The sequence below is a fragment of the Callorhinus ursinus genome, unplaced genomic scaffold (genome assembly GCF_003265705.2).
Source record: "Callorhinus ursinus isolate GAN/ISIS: 27379988/994484 unplaced genomic scaffold, GSC_fseal_2.0 scaffold34, whole genome shotgun sequence".
NCBI classification, from domain to species: Eukaryota; Metazoa; Chordata; class Mammalia; order Carnivora; family Otariidae; genus Callorhinus; species Callorhinus ursinus.
This window is the reverse complement of record NW_027397096.1, coordinates 1,348,483-1,365,133: the sequence shown is the minus strand read 5'-3', so window position 1 is coordinate 1,365,133 and position 16,651 is coordinate 1,348,483. Positions and strand designations below refer to the sequence as shown.

Genomic DNA, 16,651 nt, shown 5'->3' with positions numbered 1-16,651 from the left:
AGAGAGAGAGAAAGAAAGAAAGAAAGAAAGAAAGAAAGAAAGAAAGAAAGAAAGAAAGAGAAAGAAAGAAAGAAAGAAAAGGAAGAAAAGAAAGAAAAGAAAGAAGGAAGGAAGGAAGGAAGGAAGAAAAAAGAAAAGAAGAGAAAAAAGAAAGAGAGAAAGAAAGAAAGAAAGCCCGCCCTGAGGGCCTCAAATCAAGGCTTTCAATTAGGAAGTGCTGGACTGTTCCCATGGGAACCGTGAGTCAGGCTGGGGCTTTTGATAAAGACTGAAAAGGTTGATCATTACTTGTTTCTTCTCTGGCTTCCCCATTCAAGATTTTCTGATCTTCTGGAACTAAGGTTCAAGCCATCAGAAAAGCAGCTCTGGGGCACTGGCTGGTTCAATCAGTGGAGCGTGCAACTCTTGATCCCAGGGTTTTAAGTTCAAGCTCCATGGCAGGTGTAGAGATTACTTAAAAATAAAAAATCTTAGAAAAAGCAGCTCCTGCTTCCCCCATACCCAGGCCATGCACTTGCTTCCTCATCAGTGGTTTCTAGCTGAGAACAGGTTGACCATCCCCAGGCAGAAAGATGAATCCTAACCAGCGCTTACTTCCCAAGCTTCTTTAGGCTCTGTTCACCCCTCCCCATCACTTCCTCAATACTACAGAAAAGCTGCCAATTGCAGATGCTGTCAAGGTGAGTTCCTCTTTTCCTCCTTGCTTGGCCCCATCATAAATCATCTCCAGGCTTATGCAGAGCAGCCAATACTGCTCCCGAACAGTCCTGGCTCTCCTGGATTGGCCACACGTCTCAGAAACATTTCCATCCTCGTTCAGTCAAGATACTCCTTGTGAAAAAATCCATTTCATCCCAAAATGCACACTGAGGTACTCCCGAGTTTGGGGAGACATCTTCCTGACTGGGGGGGTGGGATCATCCTGTTGAGAGAGTGTTACTGGACCCCCAAGAGGTGAGTTTTAGGGCAAGGGACATGCTGGGCCTTCCTGCTTGGCCTCCTGGTTTGGAAAATCACCACTTTTATTTTTCACAAAGAGAGCAAGGCCCCTGAAGGAGGTGGGTCAAGCCAACACCTGCTGGCCTAAGCACACGGTTCCCAGGGCCCAGGTACATGTCAGGTGCCTCCAGGGACAGCAACACCTATCCTTTCCAGGCCCTCTCCCCAGCTTCCCAGTCTTGTTTCTCTTATGCTCCTCTCCCAAAACTCCCAGAGCGTGTTCGAGGCCCATCTCTGGCTCCTTCTCCCAGATCTCCACAGCTCTTATTAGATGTGTAGCTCACCACAGGAGACAATCCTCTAGAGGGCCAATACCTGCCCACCCCTTCTGGGGCCAGGAAACTCGGATATTTGTCTCATCTAAAGTGTGCTGCAGGCTCTGTTGGCCTGATTTCATTTTTCAAAGGTCCATTTCATATTTGGAACAGAGTGTAAGTTATCACAGAAGCTTCATGCTGACACCACAGGAAAGATGATGACTAGGGCACCACACTGGCTGACAAACTTCACCCAAACTGGAGCCTGGCTAGAAGCTGGGGGGCGGGGGGGGGAGGGGTGCAAAGAACAGGCTGCGCCAGGAGAGGAGAGTGGAGGAAGTTCAAAGGAAGGGTGGGACAAGGGAGGCTCTATGACAGTTTTCTGCCATCCAAGAGACTATTCTGAGTCAGCATGGCCTATGAACCTTCTGGTGGCAAATCCTGCCAGGTCCCCATACACAGGAGCATTTGGCCTAAAACTATGAAAGGACAGAGGGCAAGCCAAGCCCATTTGTTATTCCCTGCCCTCTGTAAGAGGATTCTGGGCCTTGGTCTTCCCAGCGGTCACCTAGAATGTGGCTAGGGAGGGCCTCGGAGATTTCTTGCCCTACTGGTTTGTTGCACAACCAGAGAGAGCCATGCACACTTCCCAGTTGTGTCATGGAGGTCCCAGAAATCCCCTCACACACTCAATCCCCTCAATAAAATGATCCCAAACAGGCACAGTCCTAGCAGGTAAAAAGGGGCTCGTTTATGGGCACCTGGGTGGCTCAGTCGTTAAGCGTCTGCCTTCGGCTCGGGTCATGATCCCAGGGTCCTGGGATCGAGCCCCACAACCAGCTCCCTGCTCGGCGGGAAGCCTGCTTCTCCCTCTCCCACTCCCCCTGCTTGTGTTCCTGCTCTCGCTGTGTCTCTCTCTGTCAAATAAATAAATAAAATCTTAAAGAAAAAAAAGGGGGGGTGCTCGTTTAATCCCTAGTCAAAGTCACCTAGCAGGCCAACAGCTTAAGGCAGGTGGCACAGATATAAAAAATAAGTGCCTTCCTTCGACAGAAAGTGGCACCAGGAAAATTCTCATCATGTACTGATTATCTCTAAGTTAGAACAACCATGAAAACTACATGAAGAGTATGGGCCACTTGGAGCCCAACTTAGCTAATGGTCACAAGCAATTATATACAACTATGAATAAAAAGGAGTAAAAGGAACTTACCTCATCTACAGACACAGGCAGGATGACTCGACTATAAGAGAGGGAAAAGAGTATCAACTTCAGGCTCTGAATGCTGCCCAACGTTCTTACAGCATCATCTCAGAACAGTATTAAATGTTTTGTTGCACATGACATATACTGTCAAAAACCCAGCAGAGAATGGCCCCCTGAGTGCTTTGAGGCAGGATCATCTGTGCCCTTCAGGTCCCATTTAGAACCCTATGATTCAGTGCAAACCTGTCCCTCTACCAGCTACTTCCCAGGCCTCTGACTCACATTTGGAGCTGTCCTTTTCTCCCTCTCCCCCACTAACATCTTTCCCAGCAAAACAAGGACCCGTCCCTGCAAACTCTGAATCCAAGATGAGGAGTCAGACCTGAAGAATCAGGCCCTGGGGATTTCATCTCTATGGGCCCCATCTCCTAACAATAGCCCTCGAGGTGGAAGGCTAGGAAGGGGCCACGCTCCTTTGGAGCTTACTCACCCTAAGAGCACATACCAACCATCTCTGCTCTGGGGCAGGACACTGCAATACAAGCTCCTGTCACAAAGCCACCAAGAGTGGACACTCTACTCGTGTCCTGACCTCCAGAAGCTGTCCAGAGGCACCCCAACTGACTGCTTTCTTTTTCTTCTCCATTTCAGCGAACACCTTTTGTTGGAGGTACCGTCAGTAGGCTGACACAAAAGCCACGGCCTGCAAGGTCCCGCACCAGTCAGAATCCACAGAGGTACGAGGGCTGGTGGTGGAGCAACAGCTAAGCCCCAGTTCAAAGCTGTGAGGTCAGAGAGCTGAGACAAAACCACAAATCATGCCAGCTCCCGAGCTTAGATTCTCAGTTCCCAGACCTTAGCTGGAACCCACTGGAGCCTTCCGCCCCTTGCACTCTTGGTGAAGCATGAGCTGCTATGTTCTCCTTCCTATGCAGTGGTTCCAACAATTGGGATCTGTGTTCCAGGCTGGTAAATAGTCCACTCGCTATTTTCTAAACCCCCGAAGGTCCCCCATGTAGCAAGAAGCACACAAGGGTCTGAGAAAAACACCTCACTAAGGGCAAGGCACACAGCAGCAAAGTAGCAGGAAAACCAAAATGGGCTTCAAGGCCTTACTGCCTGCTAACCCACCTCCTCCAGAGTGACCCCAGTGACACAAATCCTGCAGGTTACTGGGTTAATGCGGCCACAGTCGCCCTCCTCCCATCAGAGAAAGCCGACAGTGCAGAAAAATACGTTCAACTTGGAGGCCATAACTTCTGCACCCTCAGAAGAAACTTCCTAGAAAACAATACGCCTTTTATCTTCAAGAACAGCAGTAAGCATCACATCCAAGAATTTGCCAAAATCAAATCAAGGAGAATCCTGTTAGAGGAAGTGTCGGAAAAATCAACAGGGAAAACTTCAGGCCCTTCGTGGGCACCAAGTCTCCCCCTCAAAAGAGACCAGCATCAGCCAGTTCCTGACAGGACGCTCCGAGGCTGCTTACATCACAGCTGCACGCCCAGACATTTCTCCCTGGCTCCTTAGGAACAAAACCACTTTCAGCAGCAATAGCGTGCAATTCCAAAGGATAGGGCCACAGGGGCAGTGCTGGGCTGAGACTGGAGCCGTGCTCACTTCAGTGTGACCTTCACTTCCACCCTTCCCCGAGCTGCAGCACTGCAGCCACCGCCAAGTGTCTCGGATGCCCCCCTCCTCGTCCCCTGCCCCAGGATGCACACTCGGGGCATAAGTCAGGCAGGAAGGAAACGCCGATGCCAAGCAGGCTCTGCATCCCCAGCACCTTGGACCTTTCCCTGGCAGGCTTCAAGGGCAGAAGAACAAAGAATGGGAAGGAAGGACCTCTCTTCAAAACTCACTCAGAGCTCTTCCGAAGCTCCCTTCCCTGCCTGACCTTCTTCACAGAACTACAGGTTTCTATAGACTCTAGGATTCATTTGGGAACAGAAAAAAAGATCAGGAGAATGGGAAAAGCCCGCTGTCTGGACAATCAAGATTAAAATCCAAAGTGCTGGGGCACCTGGGTGGCTCAACCAGTTGAGCATCCAACTCTTGATATCGGCTCAGGTCATGATCTTGGGGTCCTGGGATCGAGTCCCACATCAGGCTCTGTGCTCAGCCGGAGTCTGCTTGAGATTCTCTCTCTCTCTCTCTCTCCCTCCCTCTCCCCCCCCACTCACTCTCTCTCTCTAAAATAAATAAATAAAATCTTTAAAAAATAAATAAAAAATAAATAATAAAATCCAAAGTGTACCACTCCCTCCTCCTGTTGGGATCCCAAGGTTCTTCCTCCTCACCATATAAAGCTCAGAGCTCTGGATCAACATCATCCTGGATGTCAAGAACTAGAAGTGGAGGGACTTCAAAATGATGCTGTTCAGATGAAGTGTCAAGCTGGGATGACACCTGGGTCTCTGCTCCCTTTGTTATCCAAAGCTCCATACTATGTCCTAAATCTCCTGAACACCTCCAAGGAGCAAGCCACATGGAATGGGGCAAAGTGCTTTCAGTGACAACATGGAAACAGCCCTCTGCACACCTGCCTGGGTACCAACTGAGTTCTACCAGTTGCTCTGGGACATCTCCCACTTCTGGACTTCTGGGCTTCTGACCCAGAGCTGCCCACTTGCCCTCCCTTCCAGCACAAGCAGTTTCACTGTAAATTCTGCACATATACATTCGACCTCTCCTCTTTGGGGGGAAAAAAGAAGTCTTGAAATGTTTACTTGGAACCATTAGCTTCAGTGATCAGTCATCTAGTGTTTGAAAGATTTAGCAATTTAAACATCCCACCCGGTCATCTGATCCCCCGGATTTCAGGCGCAAGCCTATCTCCTTGCAACACCTGCCAGAAGTCACTCGTCTCCCACCCCAGTCACTACTCCAGAACTCCCTCACCCTTCACTGTCTGTCATCAATTAATGGCTTTATGGGAACCTTCTCAAGTCCTCAAAGCAATTGCTCTATCCTCTTTGCACCAAGACTAAGAATGCCCTAGAGACAGGCTGCCCCTGTCCCCCAAACCCTACTCCAATATGTGTACTTGTTACATATATTCACAAACATATGCCCTCTCCAAACTGTCCTCTACCCTGGTAACATGCCAGCCCTCTCCATCACTCTAGCGCCCACAAATCAGCTCCTCACCAATATTTTCTGGACTCCTCACCCAAGTGTCCCCAAGTCCCAAGCAAACATCCTGAGCTTCTCTCCAAGCTCCTCCTCCTCTGCACCGACCACTTGGGTACCACGTCATGCCACCAGTCCCCTCTGCTATCTTTTCAGACCCTTCCCGTCACCCAAGCCTGGCCCTAACTCCCTGCTCCTTCTCCTCTGTGCACTTATCACCATCCTTCCCCTGAAGCCTACGGCGGCCACTCCTCATACTGCAGGTTCCCTCACGCTCCTCGCCATCATCCCAGCTCCGTTCCTGAAGCTGTCTAACCACTCCTTGGTCCCTGAAGCCTATTCCTCCTTCCCCCGCCAGTCCCCTCAGCCACTCTTGCAGTTCTGGCGGGCCCTTCCGTCCCTCAGCCCCACGGTAGCGCCGCCCCACAGCTCCATCCCCTCTGCCCCTCTTCATGCCCTGTTGGCTCTCACTGTCCCCTTGACCCCGTCTCAGGCCCTGTCCAGCCCTCACTGTCCCCTCGGCCTCTCCTCAGGCCTATTCGGCCCTCACGGTTCCTCAGGCCCCACCGCAGGAGCTGTCCGTATCTCTCTATCCCCGTTGGTCCCACCTCAGGCCCTGTCCGGCCCTCACGGGTCCCCTCAGCCCCTGCTGGGCCGCCCAACAGCCCATCCATTGCTCTGCAGCCCCTCGGGCCGCGTCCGGCCACTGCATCCCCTCCGCCAGGCCATCGAGCTCCCTGATCGTCATCCCCGACTCTCCCTTCCTCCTCGCTTCCGCACGGCCCGCCGGACACTCACTACTCCTTGAGCAGCACCATGTCGCTCCGCAGCTCGGCGGCTGCCTGCTGCCCGCCCGGCCTCCCGCCCGCTTCCCGGCGGCCGCTCTCCCCGTGGCCCGGCCCGGCCCGGCTGCCTGTGCGCCTTCGTCGTGGTCTGCTCCGTCCCCGCCGCTCTCGCTGCGGTCGCCGCGCCGGCTCCTGCCGCCCCGGCCTTGCCGCCTCCCGCGCCGCTGCCGACGCCGCCCGGAGCTCCGGTTCCGCAGCGCCGCGCGGGGGCGGGGCGTCTCTGCGGCAACCAAAGCGTCACACGCAGCGCTGCGCGCTGACCTCAGTGCAAAGGCGGAGCCTTCTCGGGCCCGCCCCCTCCGTCCTTAAAAGGGCCGTGGCGTCGGCTTCAGCGTCGGAGGTGGGCCCCCTGCAGGCGCACGACCCGGGCAGTAGACGGAGCGGACATCAAGGTGTCGGGTGGGACCTAGGTGTGAGTGTTCTGTACCCGTAGGCACGGTCCCGTCCGTGCGTTGGGTTGAGATCCAGGAAAGGGTTGTGCTAAGAAAACATTAACGATAACCAAATTTACGTGCGAATGCTCTCCTAAGTACTTGATTCCTCAAGACATCTCTACCAGAAAAAGTTACCATTACTGACTGTCCGCCTTTACAGGTGAAGAGGAGGTGGAGGTTAAAAGACTTGCTCAAGTTGATAATGAGCGTGTGATGGAGATTTTCACCCAGCAGTCTCAGTGTGATGTCATTCATCCAATAAGTATTTGCAAAGTACCTGCTGTGGACCCAAAACCTGTGCTTTCGTTGAGAGAGTAAAACAAGAGAGATTCGAGAAAAGGCCCGTGAGTGGTAAAACACAGGCTTGGCGGGATTATACTGGAGGTATGGTCAGCAAAAGCTTCCTGGAAGGAGAGGGTTGGGTTTGGGGATAGGGTGTTTTTTTGTTTTTGTTTTGTTTTGTTGGTCTTTTTTGTTGTTGTTTCTTTGTTTTGTTCCTAAGATTTTTTTTTTTTAAGATTTTATTTATTTATTTGACAGAGAGAGACACAGCTTGAGAAGGAACACAAGCAGGGGGAGTGGGAGAGGGAGAAGCAGGCTTCCCGCGGAGCTGGGACCCCAATGTGGGGCTCGACCCCAGGATCCTGGGATCATGACCCCAGCCAAAGGCAGACGCCCAATGACTGAGCCACCCAGGCGCCCCAAGATTTTTTTAATATTTTATTTATTTGAGAGAGAGAATGAGATAGAGCATGAGAGCGGGGAGGGTCAGAGGGAGAAGCCGACTCCCTGCTCAGCAGGGAGCCCAATGCAGGACTCGATCCCGGAACTCCAGGATCATGACCTGAGCCAAAGGCAGTCGCTTCACCAACTGAGCCACCCAGGCACCCAAGATTTTTTTTTTTTTTTTAAGTAATCTCCACACTCAACGTGAGGCTCAGACTCCCCAGGCAGAGATCAAACGTGGGGCTTGAACTCACCACCAGAGATGAAGAGTTGCATGATGCTCTACCAGCTGAGCCAGCCAGCTGTCGTGTCCCCCCCCCCCCCGCCAAGAGGTGCTAAGTTGAGATCTAGGAGGGGAAGAGTTTACCAGGCAGGGTGGAGAGAGGGTTGGGAGCAGATAATACAGTTCCTGGCAATGATAAGGTGTTTGGAGTCCATCCTAAGGGGGCTGGGGCCATTTAAGAGTTTTAAGCAAGTTTGGGGCGCCTGGCAGCTCAGTCATTTAAGCATCCAATTGGTGATTTCGGCTCAGGTCATGATCTCATGGGTCTTGAAATTGAGCCCCATGTGGTGGGCTCCACACCCAACAGGGAGTCTGCTCAAGATTCTCTGTCTCGGGCGCCTGGGTGGCTCAGTTGGTTAAGCGACTGCTTTAGGCTCAGGTCATGATCCTGGAGTCCCGGGATCGAGTCCTGCATCGGGCTCCCTGCTCGGCAGAGAGTCGGCTTCTCCCTCTGTCCCTCTTGTGCTCTCTATCTCTCATTCTCTCTCTCTCAAATAAATAAAATCTCTTAAAAAAAAAGATTCTCTCTCTCCCTCTGCCCCCCCCCACCGCCCATGCATGTGAACTCTCTTGCTCTCTCTCTCTAAAATAAACAAATCTTTAAAAAAAGAAATTTAAGCAAGTTTGGTGTTTGAAGGCTCACTCTGAGGGGTGGGTGGAGAGGGGATGGACGGGGCCAGAGCAGAGGCATGGAGACCAATTAGGAGGCCTCTTGGGGAAGTCCAGGTGAAGATGGCCTAGGACAGTGATGGGAAAGGGCAGGGGAGGGAAGCAACTCAAGAGGTAATATCTGTAGGGTTTGTTGACTAATTGGCTGAGAGGGAGAAAGGGAGAAAACCACCCAGGTTTCTGACCTGGGAGCCTGGCTGGACAGTACTGCCTTCAGGAGAACACCGGAAAGGTAGATTTACACAGAGGAAGATAATGACTCCAGTGTTGGACTTGAGGGACAGCCAGGTGATGGTGAGCAGGCTGCCCAAGATAGGGACCTGGGAAGGGAGGGTGCAGCAGGTGGCACATTGCTGGCAAGCCATGACGGGTACCTCAGCAGAGCCCTGAGTATTGCACATGTCGGCCACTCCTTCGTCAAATCGTAAAGTAGGCACGTGGATTGCCCCAGAAATCCAAGTCCAAGCCCCTTGAAGGAAGGCCAAGAGAAGAGGTATCATTTTTTTTAAGGTTTTATTTATTGAGGGGCGCCTGGGCGGCTCAGTCGTTAAGCGTCTGCCTTCGACTCAGGTCATGATCCCAGGGTCCTGGGATTGAGCCCCGCATCATCGGGCTCCCTGCTCAGCGGGAGGCCTGCTTCTCCCTCTCCCACTCCCCCTGCTTGTGTTCCCTCTCTCGCTGTCTCTCTCTCTCTCTCTCTCTCTCTGTCAAATAAATAAAAATCTTTAAAAAAAATTTAAGATTTTATTTATTTATTTATTTGAGAGAGAGAGAGAGAGAGCATGAGCAGGGAGGTGACGATAGAAGCAGGTGCAGCGAGCCTGATGTGGGACTTGATCCCAGGACCCTGGGATCATGAACTGAGCCGAAGGCAGACGCTTAATGGACTGAGCCAGCCAGGCGCCTGAGAAGAGGGATTATGACCCAAAGTCCAAGATTAACTGGACTCTGGTCCCCTGACTCCAGTATAGGGCTTTTTCAACCACATAATATCAATGAATGGTTATTTAACAATTGCCATGTGTTGGCTCTTTCCAGAAAGTAACCAAACCCCGCCCTCTGGGAGCCTGCAGTCTAGTTGGGACAACTACATTTACTCATTCACTCAATAAATATTGATTAAGCTCCTGGCCTTATCCTGGGCCTTTTTCTCGGCACTCAGGATAGAGGAGTGACCTAGAAAAACCGGGTCCTTCCCTTGTTCAGTGGGGGAAAGTGAATATAAACAAATACAGAAATAGCCTCAAGTAGTGGTCAACGTTATGGAGAGGCAGGACAGGGGGCGACATTACTTGGGTGGTCAGGGAAGGCTCTTAGAAGAGGCGATGTTTAGACTGAGCCCTGCCTGATGAGAGGAATTATTGCTGAGCTGACTCTTTAGCTAACAAGAGCTGAGACAAGGGGGCTTGGAGGCTGTGCTGGGCAATGGGAAAAGTAAAAAGCAAAGCAAGTGAAACAGCTGAGAAACAGCCTCTGCTCTGAGAGACAGCCAAGGAGAGGCGGCCTCCTGGGCGGCAGAGGTGTGGGAAGCACCCCAGGACAACGGCACCTGAGCCAGATTGGAAGAGGAGATGGCATCTCCAGAGGGGAACTATTATGTGCGAAGGCCCGGAGGCAGGATTCTACAAGGGCCTCTGGTTAGCAAGTGACGCTTCATGTGTGGGCACATAGGTGGGACTGGGTGCCAAGCTAGGGAACTGTACATCTGTTCCGGGGGCAGGGGCGGCCCCTGAGGGCCTTGAGGAGCCCCCAGTGCTCATCACCCAGATTCAACTGTCAGTGAGATGTTGCCGCTCCTGAAACTTTTTAAAGATCTCACGTTGTGCCACCTCACCCCTCTGTGTTTCAGCGTGCATTCTAGAAATAGGAATATTTTCTCGCAAACCCACAATGCCCTTATCATACTTAACAAAATTATAATTTCTTGATATTATCTCCTACCCAGTTCATATTCAGATTTCCCTAATTGTCTCGAAAATACCATTTTACGGTTTCTTTTAGGTAAGTTCAGTGTCTGAACGAGGTCCACGTTTTTTCCCGTATTTTATTTTTAGTTGCTGCGTTACTGACATCTTTGGCTCTAGCAAAGCCGTGCTTCCGCTGTGCTGAGGCGGTAGCCTCACCTCCGGGTGGTGCGGTTCTCTCCAGCTGTGGCCCCCTGGGAGCCCTCAGCTCCACTACGGGGGCAGAGCTCGTGGTGCCCAGTACCTCAGAGTCCCAGCCCTGCCACTTCCCACCTGGGGGAGCTTGTGCAAGTCACCTAACCCCTCCCTGCCTCAGCGTCTTCATTTGTAAAACCAGGCGATGACTGTGCCCGCCTCGCAGGAGTGCTCGCAATCAGAAGACGAGGCGATGCACTTTAAGGATGTCGTGCGGCGCATGGCCCGTCTCTACGTCACCATCCCTGGGGAAGGGGGTGTTGTGAGGAAGGAGGGATGGACACCACTGCCCCCTCAAAACTATTTCTCCATGCTCCAGGCTTAAAATCTCCGAGGGTCCCAGCGATCTTCTGCCTCTTATGTCTCTTTCTTCGTTTCTCCACCCCGCCCCCGTCTCTGTCTGCACCTCTCTGTCTTCTCCCCATCTCTAGCTCCCTCTCCAGCCCTCTCCTCTCTCCGTACCTTTGCCTCCCTCTCTAGCTTCCTTTCTGTTCTCTCTGTCTCTGTCTCTCCTCTCTCCGTCTCTGTTCACCCCTCCTGTGCCTATACGGTCCAGACCCCTCCCTGCCTCTCTCCATCCCTGTGGTCTCAGTCTCCGTCCCGCTGCTCTGTCTGGGTGACCTGCAGCCCAGTGTTTCTTCCATCTCCTCTTCACACCAGTCCCCTTCCCCCGTCTGTGCGCCCCGAGCCCCATCTTGGTCTTCCCCTTGCCCTCACCTTCATGTCTGCGCATCTCGAAGTTCTGCTGCCCGCCCGGTTTCTCTTGGGGGCAGGCCCTGCTGCTGTCTTGGCCACAGCCGCGCCCGTAACCCATCTCTGGGGATCTCGGGGAGACTGTGTTTCACTGTTTCCATCTTCTGCTCTGTCCCTTCCTGGCGGGCAAGAGCATGCTCTTCCCCCAGCTTCTCAGCGCGGTTCAGCCTCTTTTCTGTCTGTCTGTCTGTCTCTCTCCCTTTTCAAGTTTCATCTTCCAAATATTGATTGAGCCGCTGTTCCATGCCAGGCCCCATTCTAAGTACTAGAGGTATCACAGTGATCAAAGCAGGGCGTGCGCCAGCTTTCAAGGAGCATTCATTCTGGTGGAGAGACAGACACCAGACAGGAAAAAAAAAAAAAAAAGATAAACGTGTGACCCTGGCTGCTGGGCTGGGTCCGTGGGGCAGAGGAGGGTGTCGGTTGGTCCAGGCCATGGGCAGGCACTTGGCCATTAAGGATGGGTTGCTGCTTCTGCCCTGCACTTTGCCTGACAATTCCCTGTCCCTAAGCAGAGACTCCGGCCACTCTAGAAGCCAGACTGGAGTGTTTAACCCACTTGTTCACTCCACAGCATTCATTATGCACCAGGCTAGGGGTAGACAAAAGTAAAAAGAAAAAGGTCCTGGCCCAGGAAGGGCCACAATCTGATGTAAGACAAATGTGTCACCTGCTGGAGTCAAAGAAATAGACAAGCAGTTGCTTTGGGCACTCAAAAGAGGCAAGGAGGCCCTTTACTTACTCCTCTTCTATCTCCCTACCTCTGACAGTGTTTGGCCTGCATACGCTTGAAAGCTATTTGAGCAGCCATGATAATTAAAGGAAAAAAATTATTTTTGAGCCAACATTTGAAATTGGGGATTTGGGTTTGGGGGGGCAAAGGGAGAGGGAGAGAGAATCCCAAGCAGGCTCCATGGTCAGTGCAGGGGCCCGACTTGGGGCTTGATCTCACAACCCAGAGATCATGACCTGAGCTGAAATCAAGAGTCGGACACCTAACCGACTGAGCCACCCAGATGCCCCTCAAAATGGGGATTTAAAAAAATAATAATAAAATTTAGGATTTTCAGCTTCTCTCTTTCTCAAAATTTTTAAAAGATTTTATTTGAGAGAGAGAGGGAGCATGTGCACGAGTTGAGGGGCGAGGGGCAGAGGGAGAGGGAGAAGCAGACTCCCTGCTGGGCAGGGAGCCCAACCCTGGACTTGATCCCAGGACCCCGAGATCATGCCCTGAGCTGAAGGCAGATGCCCAAACCGACTGAGCCACCCAGGCGCCCTGGATTTTCAGCTTCTCTTGAAAAAACTCAGAAGATCTGACAACACTAGGCTCATTTCCACATGGCCATGACGGTGTCATGACTGCCCCTTAGATGGAGGCCGTGGCCTCCAGGTCCCCAGTCCCCCCAGGTCCTCCTGTGTCCCTGCATCACCAGAGACCTTATGCTGTGGCTCCATTTGCATTAGAGAAATATTTCTCTGAGCTGTCTCAACCAAATATGGGAAAAGGACAGGTAGCCACAAAGGGATGTGGCAGGCCATCTACATCCCTCCCCTGGGTCTCAAGCCCCCTCCACCCTAGCAGGGTCAGGAGCCAGGATGCCCCGTCCCTCCCTGGGGTGGGGATCTCCCTGGGGATTCTCTGGGGACACCCAGTGGTGCGCTCTCTTTCTCTTGCTGCCACTGCCCAGGGCCCCGGCAGGAGGATGGCCCACTTGGTAGGAAATCTCTAGGAGGAGCAGTCATGTCCATGACCACCACCTTAGGACAAAAGAAAAGGGACAAGCGTGAACTCCCTTTAGAGCCAGAGTTCACCAGGAGCCTTGGTCTTCCCACCCAAGAGGCCCCTTACTCTGTCCCTCCCCCACCTCTTGAAATGGCAGAGCGGAAGGCTAAACCAGCAAAGCTGGGGGATGGCAAGTGCAGCAGGGGGGAGGGGTGGGGGTCAGGGAGCTTGTTTCAGACAAGTGACAGGGAATCTGAGCAAAAGGCAAGGGGCAGAAAGATGTGTGACTTAGAAAGAGACACAGAAGCGGAGGAGGAAGCAGTTCTTAGTCATTCTCAGCATACGTTTATTGAGTGCTTACTGTGTGCCAGGAAGTAAGCCAGGTGCCAGAGACAGCAATGGAGCAGGAAATCGGGGTCTGTTACTGAGTTATGGTGACGCTATTGACCCTGGTTAACTCGGGGAACCGATGAATCCTCCAGGCACCACTCAGGACCCAGGCAGGCCTTTCCAGCCATGGAAAGGGCCTCAGTGAGGCAAGACCCCCTCCCTCTTCTCTGGCCAGCTGGAGAGGTGGCCCGCAGACGAGCCCCTACACACACACTCCTCAAAACGCAACCACACTGGACGGGCCCCGAACACATCTGAACACACGCATGCACACGCGCGCACACCGAGGCACAGCCGAGCAGTTGCACAGGAGGTGGCATGGCGGTGCTGCCTACAAGCCGTGATCGGAGTCACCCCGCTTGGCATAAACCGTCAGGGTGCCTCAATGTTTAGAAATTATCTCAAGAAGCTTTGGGGCCAAATCTCTTAACTAAAATGTGAGGCATAAAAGAAAAACGGACAACAGGACAACTTCTTAAGGCTTTTGCATAGAGAGAGACTTCCCTTCCTTCACCTGGTCCGAGGTGCCTAAAATAGATGTCTGATTATAAGGATGGGGTTAGGGGAGGGGGTGGTCTTCGCTCCCTGGGCTGTCCGCACGCCTTTAGAATCAGAAACAATGCTCTCACTTGTTAGGTACCTACGAAGTACCAAGTAGACCAGTGTGCAAGGGCTGTGTGTCCATGTTCACCTACCTCACGGTGAGGGTATTACCTCCATTTTACAGATAAGGAAACTGAGGCTCAAGACATGCCTAATGTCACCGAGATAGTATTTGTGGTGGGACCTCTAACCTCTGCTCCTCCTTGGCACAGGGAGATGGAGCCTCATTCTGGGATGGGGCTGGGAGCTGCCAGGGGCCCCGGTTGCTCTCAGATCCACCCCAGGAGGCTGAGAATGATGAACTTCAAAGGTGGGCATGCTGTCTGCAGAGACCCAGGGGCACAGGCAGCGGCTCCCTGCGGACAGAGAGAGCTTTGCCCCGTGGCAGGCCACCCCCCCCGGACGATGCCACACCTCCTTCCTGGCACTACATCCTCACCCCAGGGCTTGGGTAAGTTAGGGCACGGGTGGAAACAGGCTCACAGAGCCCACCTATTCTCCCTGACCTACCCTCAACCCTGGGAGTGGGTTGCTGCAGCCTATGGAAAACCAACTCCTTCACTTTGGGGGTCTTGGGCTCCAAATCCTCATAATTCCACCATTTATATGTCCTTTGAGTTGGGCCCCTGGTAATTGGTACAGATAAGGCACCTCACCACCCCAAGAGCCCATGAGAAGCCACTGTATTCTCCTTCAGAGGGAGGGGAGCTGGTGCCCCCCGAAGCCCAATCCCATGGAGAGGACTTCTCAGAGTTTTCTGACAGGAGCCCCTCACCACAAAGTGCCAACTGCTTGTCTGAACGCCGCCCCCCCAGCCCCCCTACGTATTCACCCAAACTCACATAGGCTGACATGCAAGTGCATCAGAAATTCCACTGGGCTGAATGTGTTCATGCTGCTGCCTGGGGCAGTCCTGCCTATGTACCCCCAGTACCAGGTGTGGCCCCATTTCAGGGTCCTTGGGGCCCAGGGCAGTATGATGTCCCCTCAGACTACATAGCCCAGGGCCATGACGAGGAGGGCTGAAGCATTCTTTTGACCAGGCCAATTCCCGGTACAAGCAGGAAAGGAGAAAGAACAAAACAGAAGGGGACCCCCAGGGGCCTGCAACCATACCTGTGACCTTTAGAAGGGTGGGAACCTTCCCCCAGGAGGGTTTGGAGAGAGCCAACCACAAAGGAATGACTGGACTCCTAGACAAGAGTCCAGGGAGACTAGAGAGGGGGGGACTCCTGACAATGCTCCCGAGGGTGGCGCAGCCCCCTTCCTCACTCCGACTCACTCCAGGTATCACTTCCTGTTCCTTCCCACCGGGAGCCTGAAGAATGCGGGGAGGGCAGGTGGAGACAGAGGTCTGTGGCCCCTTGATGCCCACTGCCTTTGACCAGCCCGTGGTCCCGTCCCCTCCCAGGGCACTCCTCTCAGGGTTGGGGGAGATTTGTTCCCGCAAGTACCCATCAACCAACATGATTCTATGAAGTAGAGCTCAACCCCCGCTCCAAAGAAGCTCTTGGCTCGGGGAAACGGAGACCGTGCCCGGCTTTTTGCTTCCCTTCCCTGGGGCTGTTGCTGGCTGCTCCCAAGGGCCAGATGGGCCCTGGGGCTGGAGCTCTGAATGGAATGTCCTGGTCTGGAGGGCTTTGGATTCTCTGATGACCTCAGAAGCCTCTGAGTACCAGCTCTAATCTTGAGCAAGTGACTGTACCCTCTGGGCCTCGAGTTTTCCAGCTATAAAATAGGGATAGTATCTAACTCCTCGGTTGTTATCACGATTCAAGGATGATAATAGGAAAATATGTAACCCATCAACTCCCTACGGTCAGAGCAGAATGAGGTCTCAAAACGTTTGGGGGCACAGGATGGCCGGGGGGGGGGTGTTTAGCCGAATGTAGACTAGGCCAGAGGTAACACCTGGCGGTCACATTTTTAACAAGCGCCCGAGGTGTTCCTGCCGCAGGCGGCCACTGGGCCTCGTGTGGAGGCCGGCTCCGGCCGCTAAAACTGGTGCTCCCTCTGCAGCACACCGCCCCTGCTCTTGGGGGCCTCACGTCCAGGGCCACGACCAGTGCAGCAAGTGCCTGCTGCTGTAAGAAAACACGCTTGACTTTAACCCCGCGTTTCCCAGATCTGACCATCCTTCTTTTCTCTAAAGTAAGTTCTATGCCCAACAGGGGGCTCAAACTCACAACCCCAGTTATCAAGAGTCACATGCTGTACTGACTGAGCCAGCCAGGCACCCCTGACCGGGAAAGTTTTTTTTGTTTTTAAATGAGAATAATTAACATCTTATAGGAACTAGTGCTCTAAGGAGTGGTTTGGGAAATGTTGATCTAGGTTCTCTCTCCTTTTTAAAAATGTTTGTTTTAGGGCGCCTGGGTGGCTCAGATGGTTAAGCATCTGCCTTCGGCCCGGGTCATGATCCCAGGGTCCTGGGATCGAGTCCCACATCGGGCTCCCTGCTCTGTGTGAGC

The 16,651-nt window shown here is 52.9% G+C and overlaps 1 protein-coding gene and 1 long non-coding RNA gene across 2 annotated transcripts in view; both read right to left on the bottom strand.

Moving 5' to 3' along the window:
• Positions 1-6,647, bottom strand: part of PITPNA (phosphatidylinositol transfer protein alpha) — a 40,654-nt gene extending 34,007 nt beyond the window's left edge. Inside the window, exons 1-2 of the mRNA XM_025851138.2 lie at positions 6,394-6,647; positions 2,470-2,500 (exon numbers count right to left, since the gene is read on the bottom strand). Of these exons, the coding sequence (XP_025706923.1) occupies positions 2,470-2,500; positions 6,394-6,413 (51 nt within the window). The 5' untranslated portion in view covers positions 6,414-6,647. The remainder of the gene's footprint in view (positions 1-2,469; positions 2,501-6,393) is intronic.
• Positions 6,648-10,578: 3,931 nt separating this feature from the next.
• On the bottom strand, positions 10,579-16,540 carry LOC112808408 (uncharacterized). The gene is made up of 2 exons (XR_003204344.2): positions 11,429-16,540; positions 10,579-10,956 (listed from the first exon to the last, which is right to left on the bottom strand). It is a non-coding gene; the product is annotated as an uncharacterized lncRNA (long non-coding RNA).
• Between the last annotated feature and the right edge of the window lie 111 nt (positions 16,541-16,651).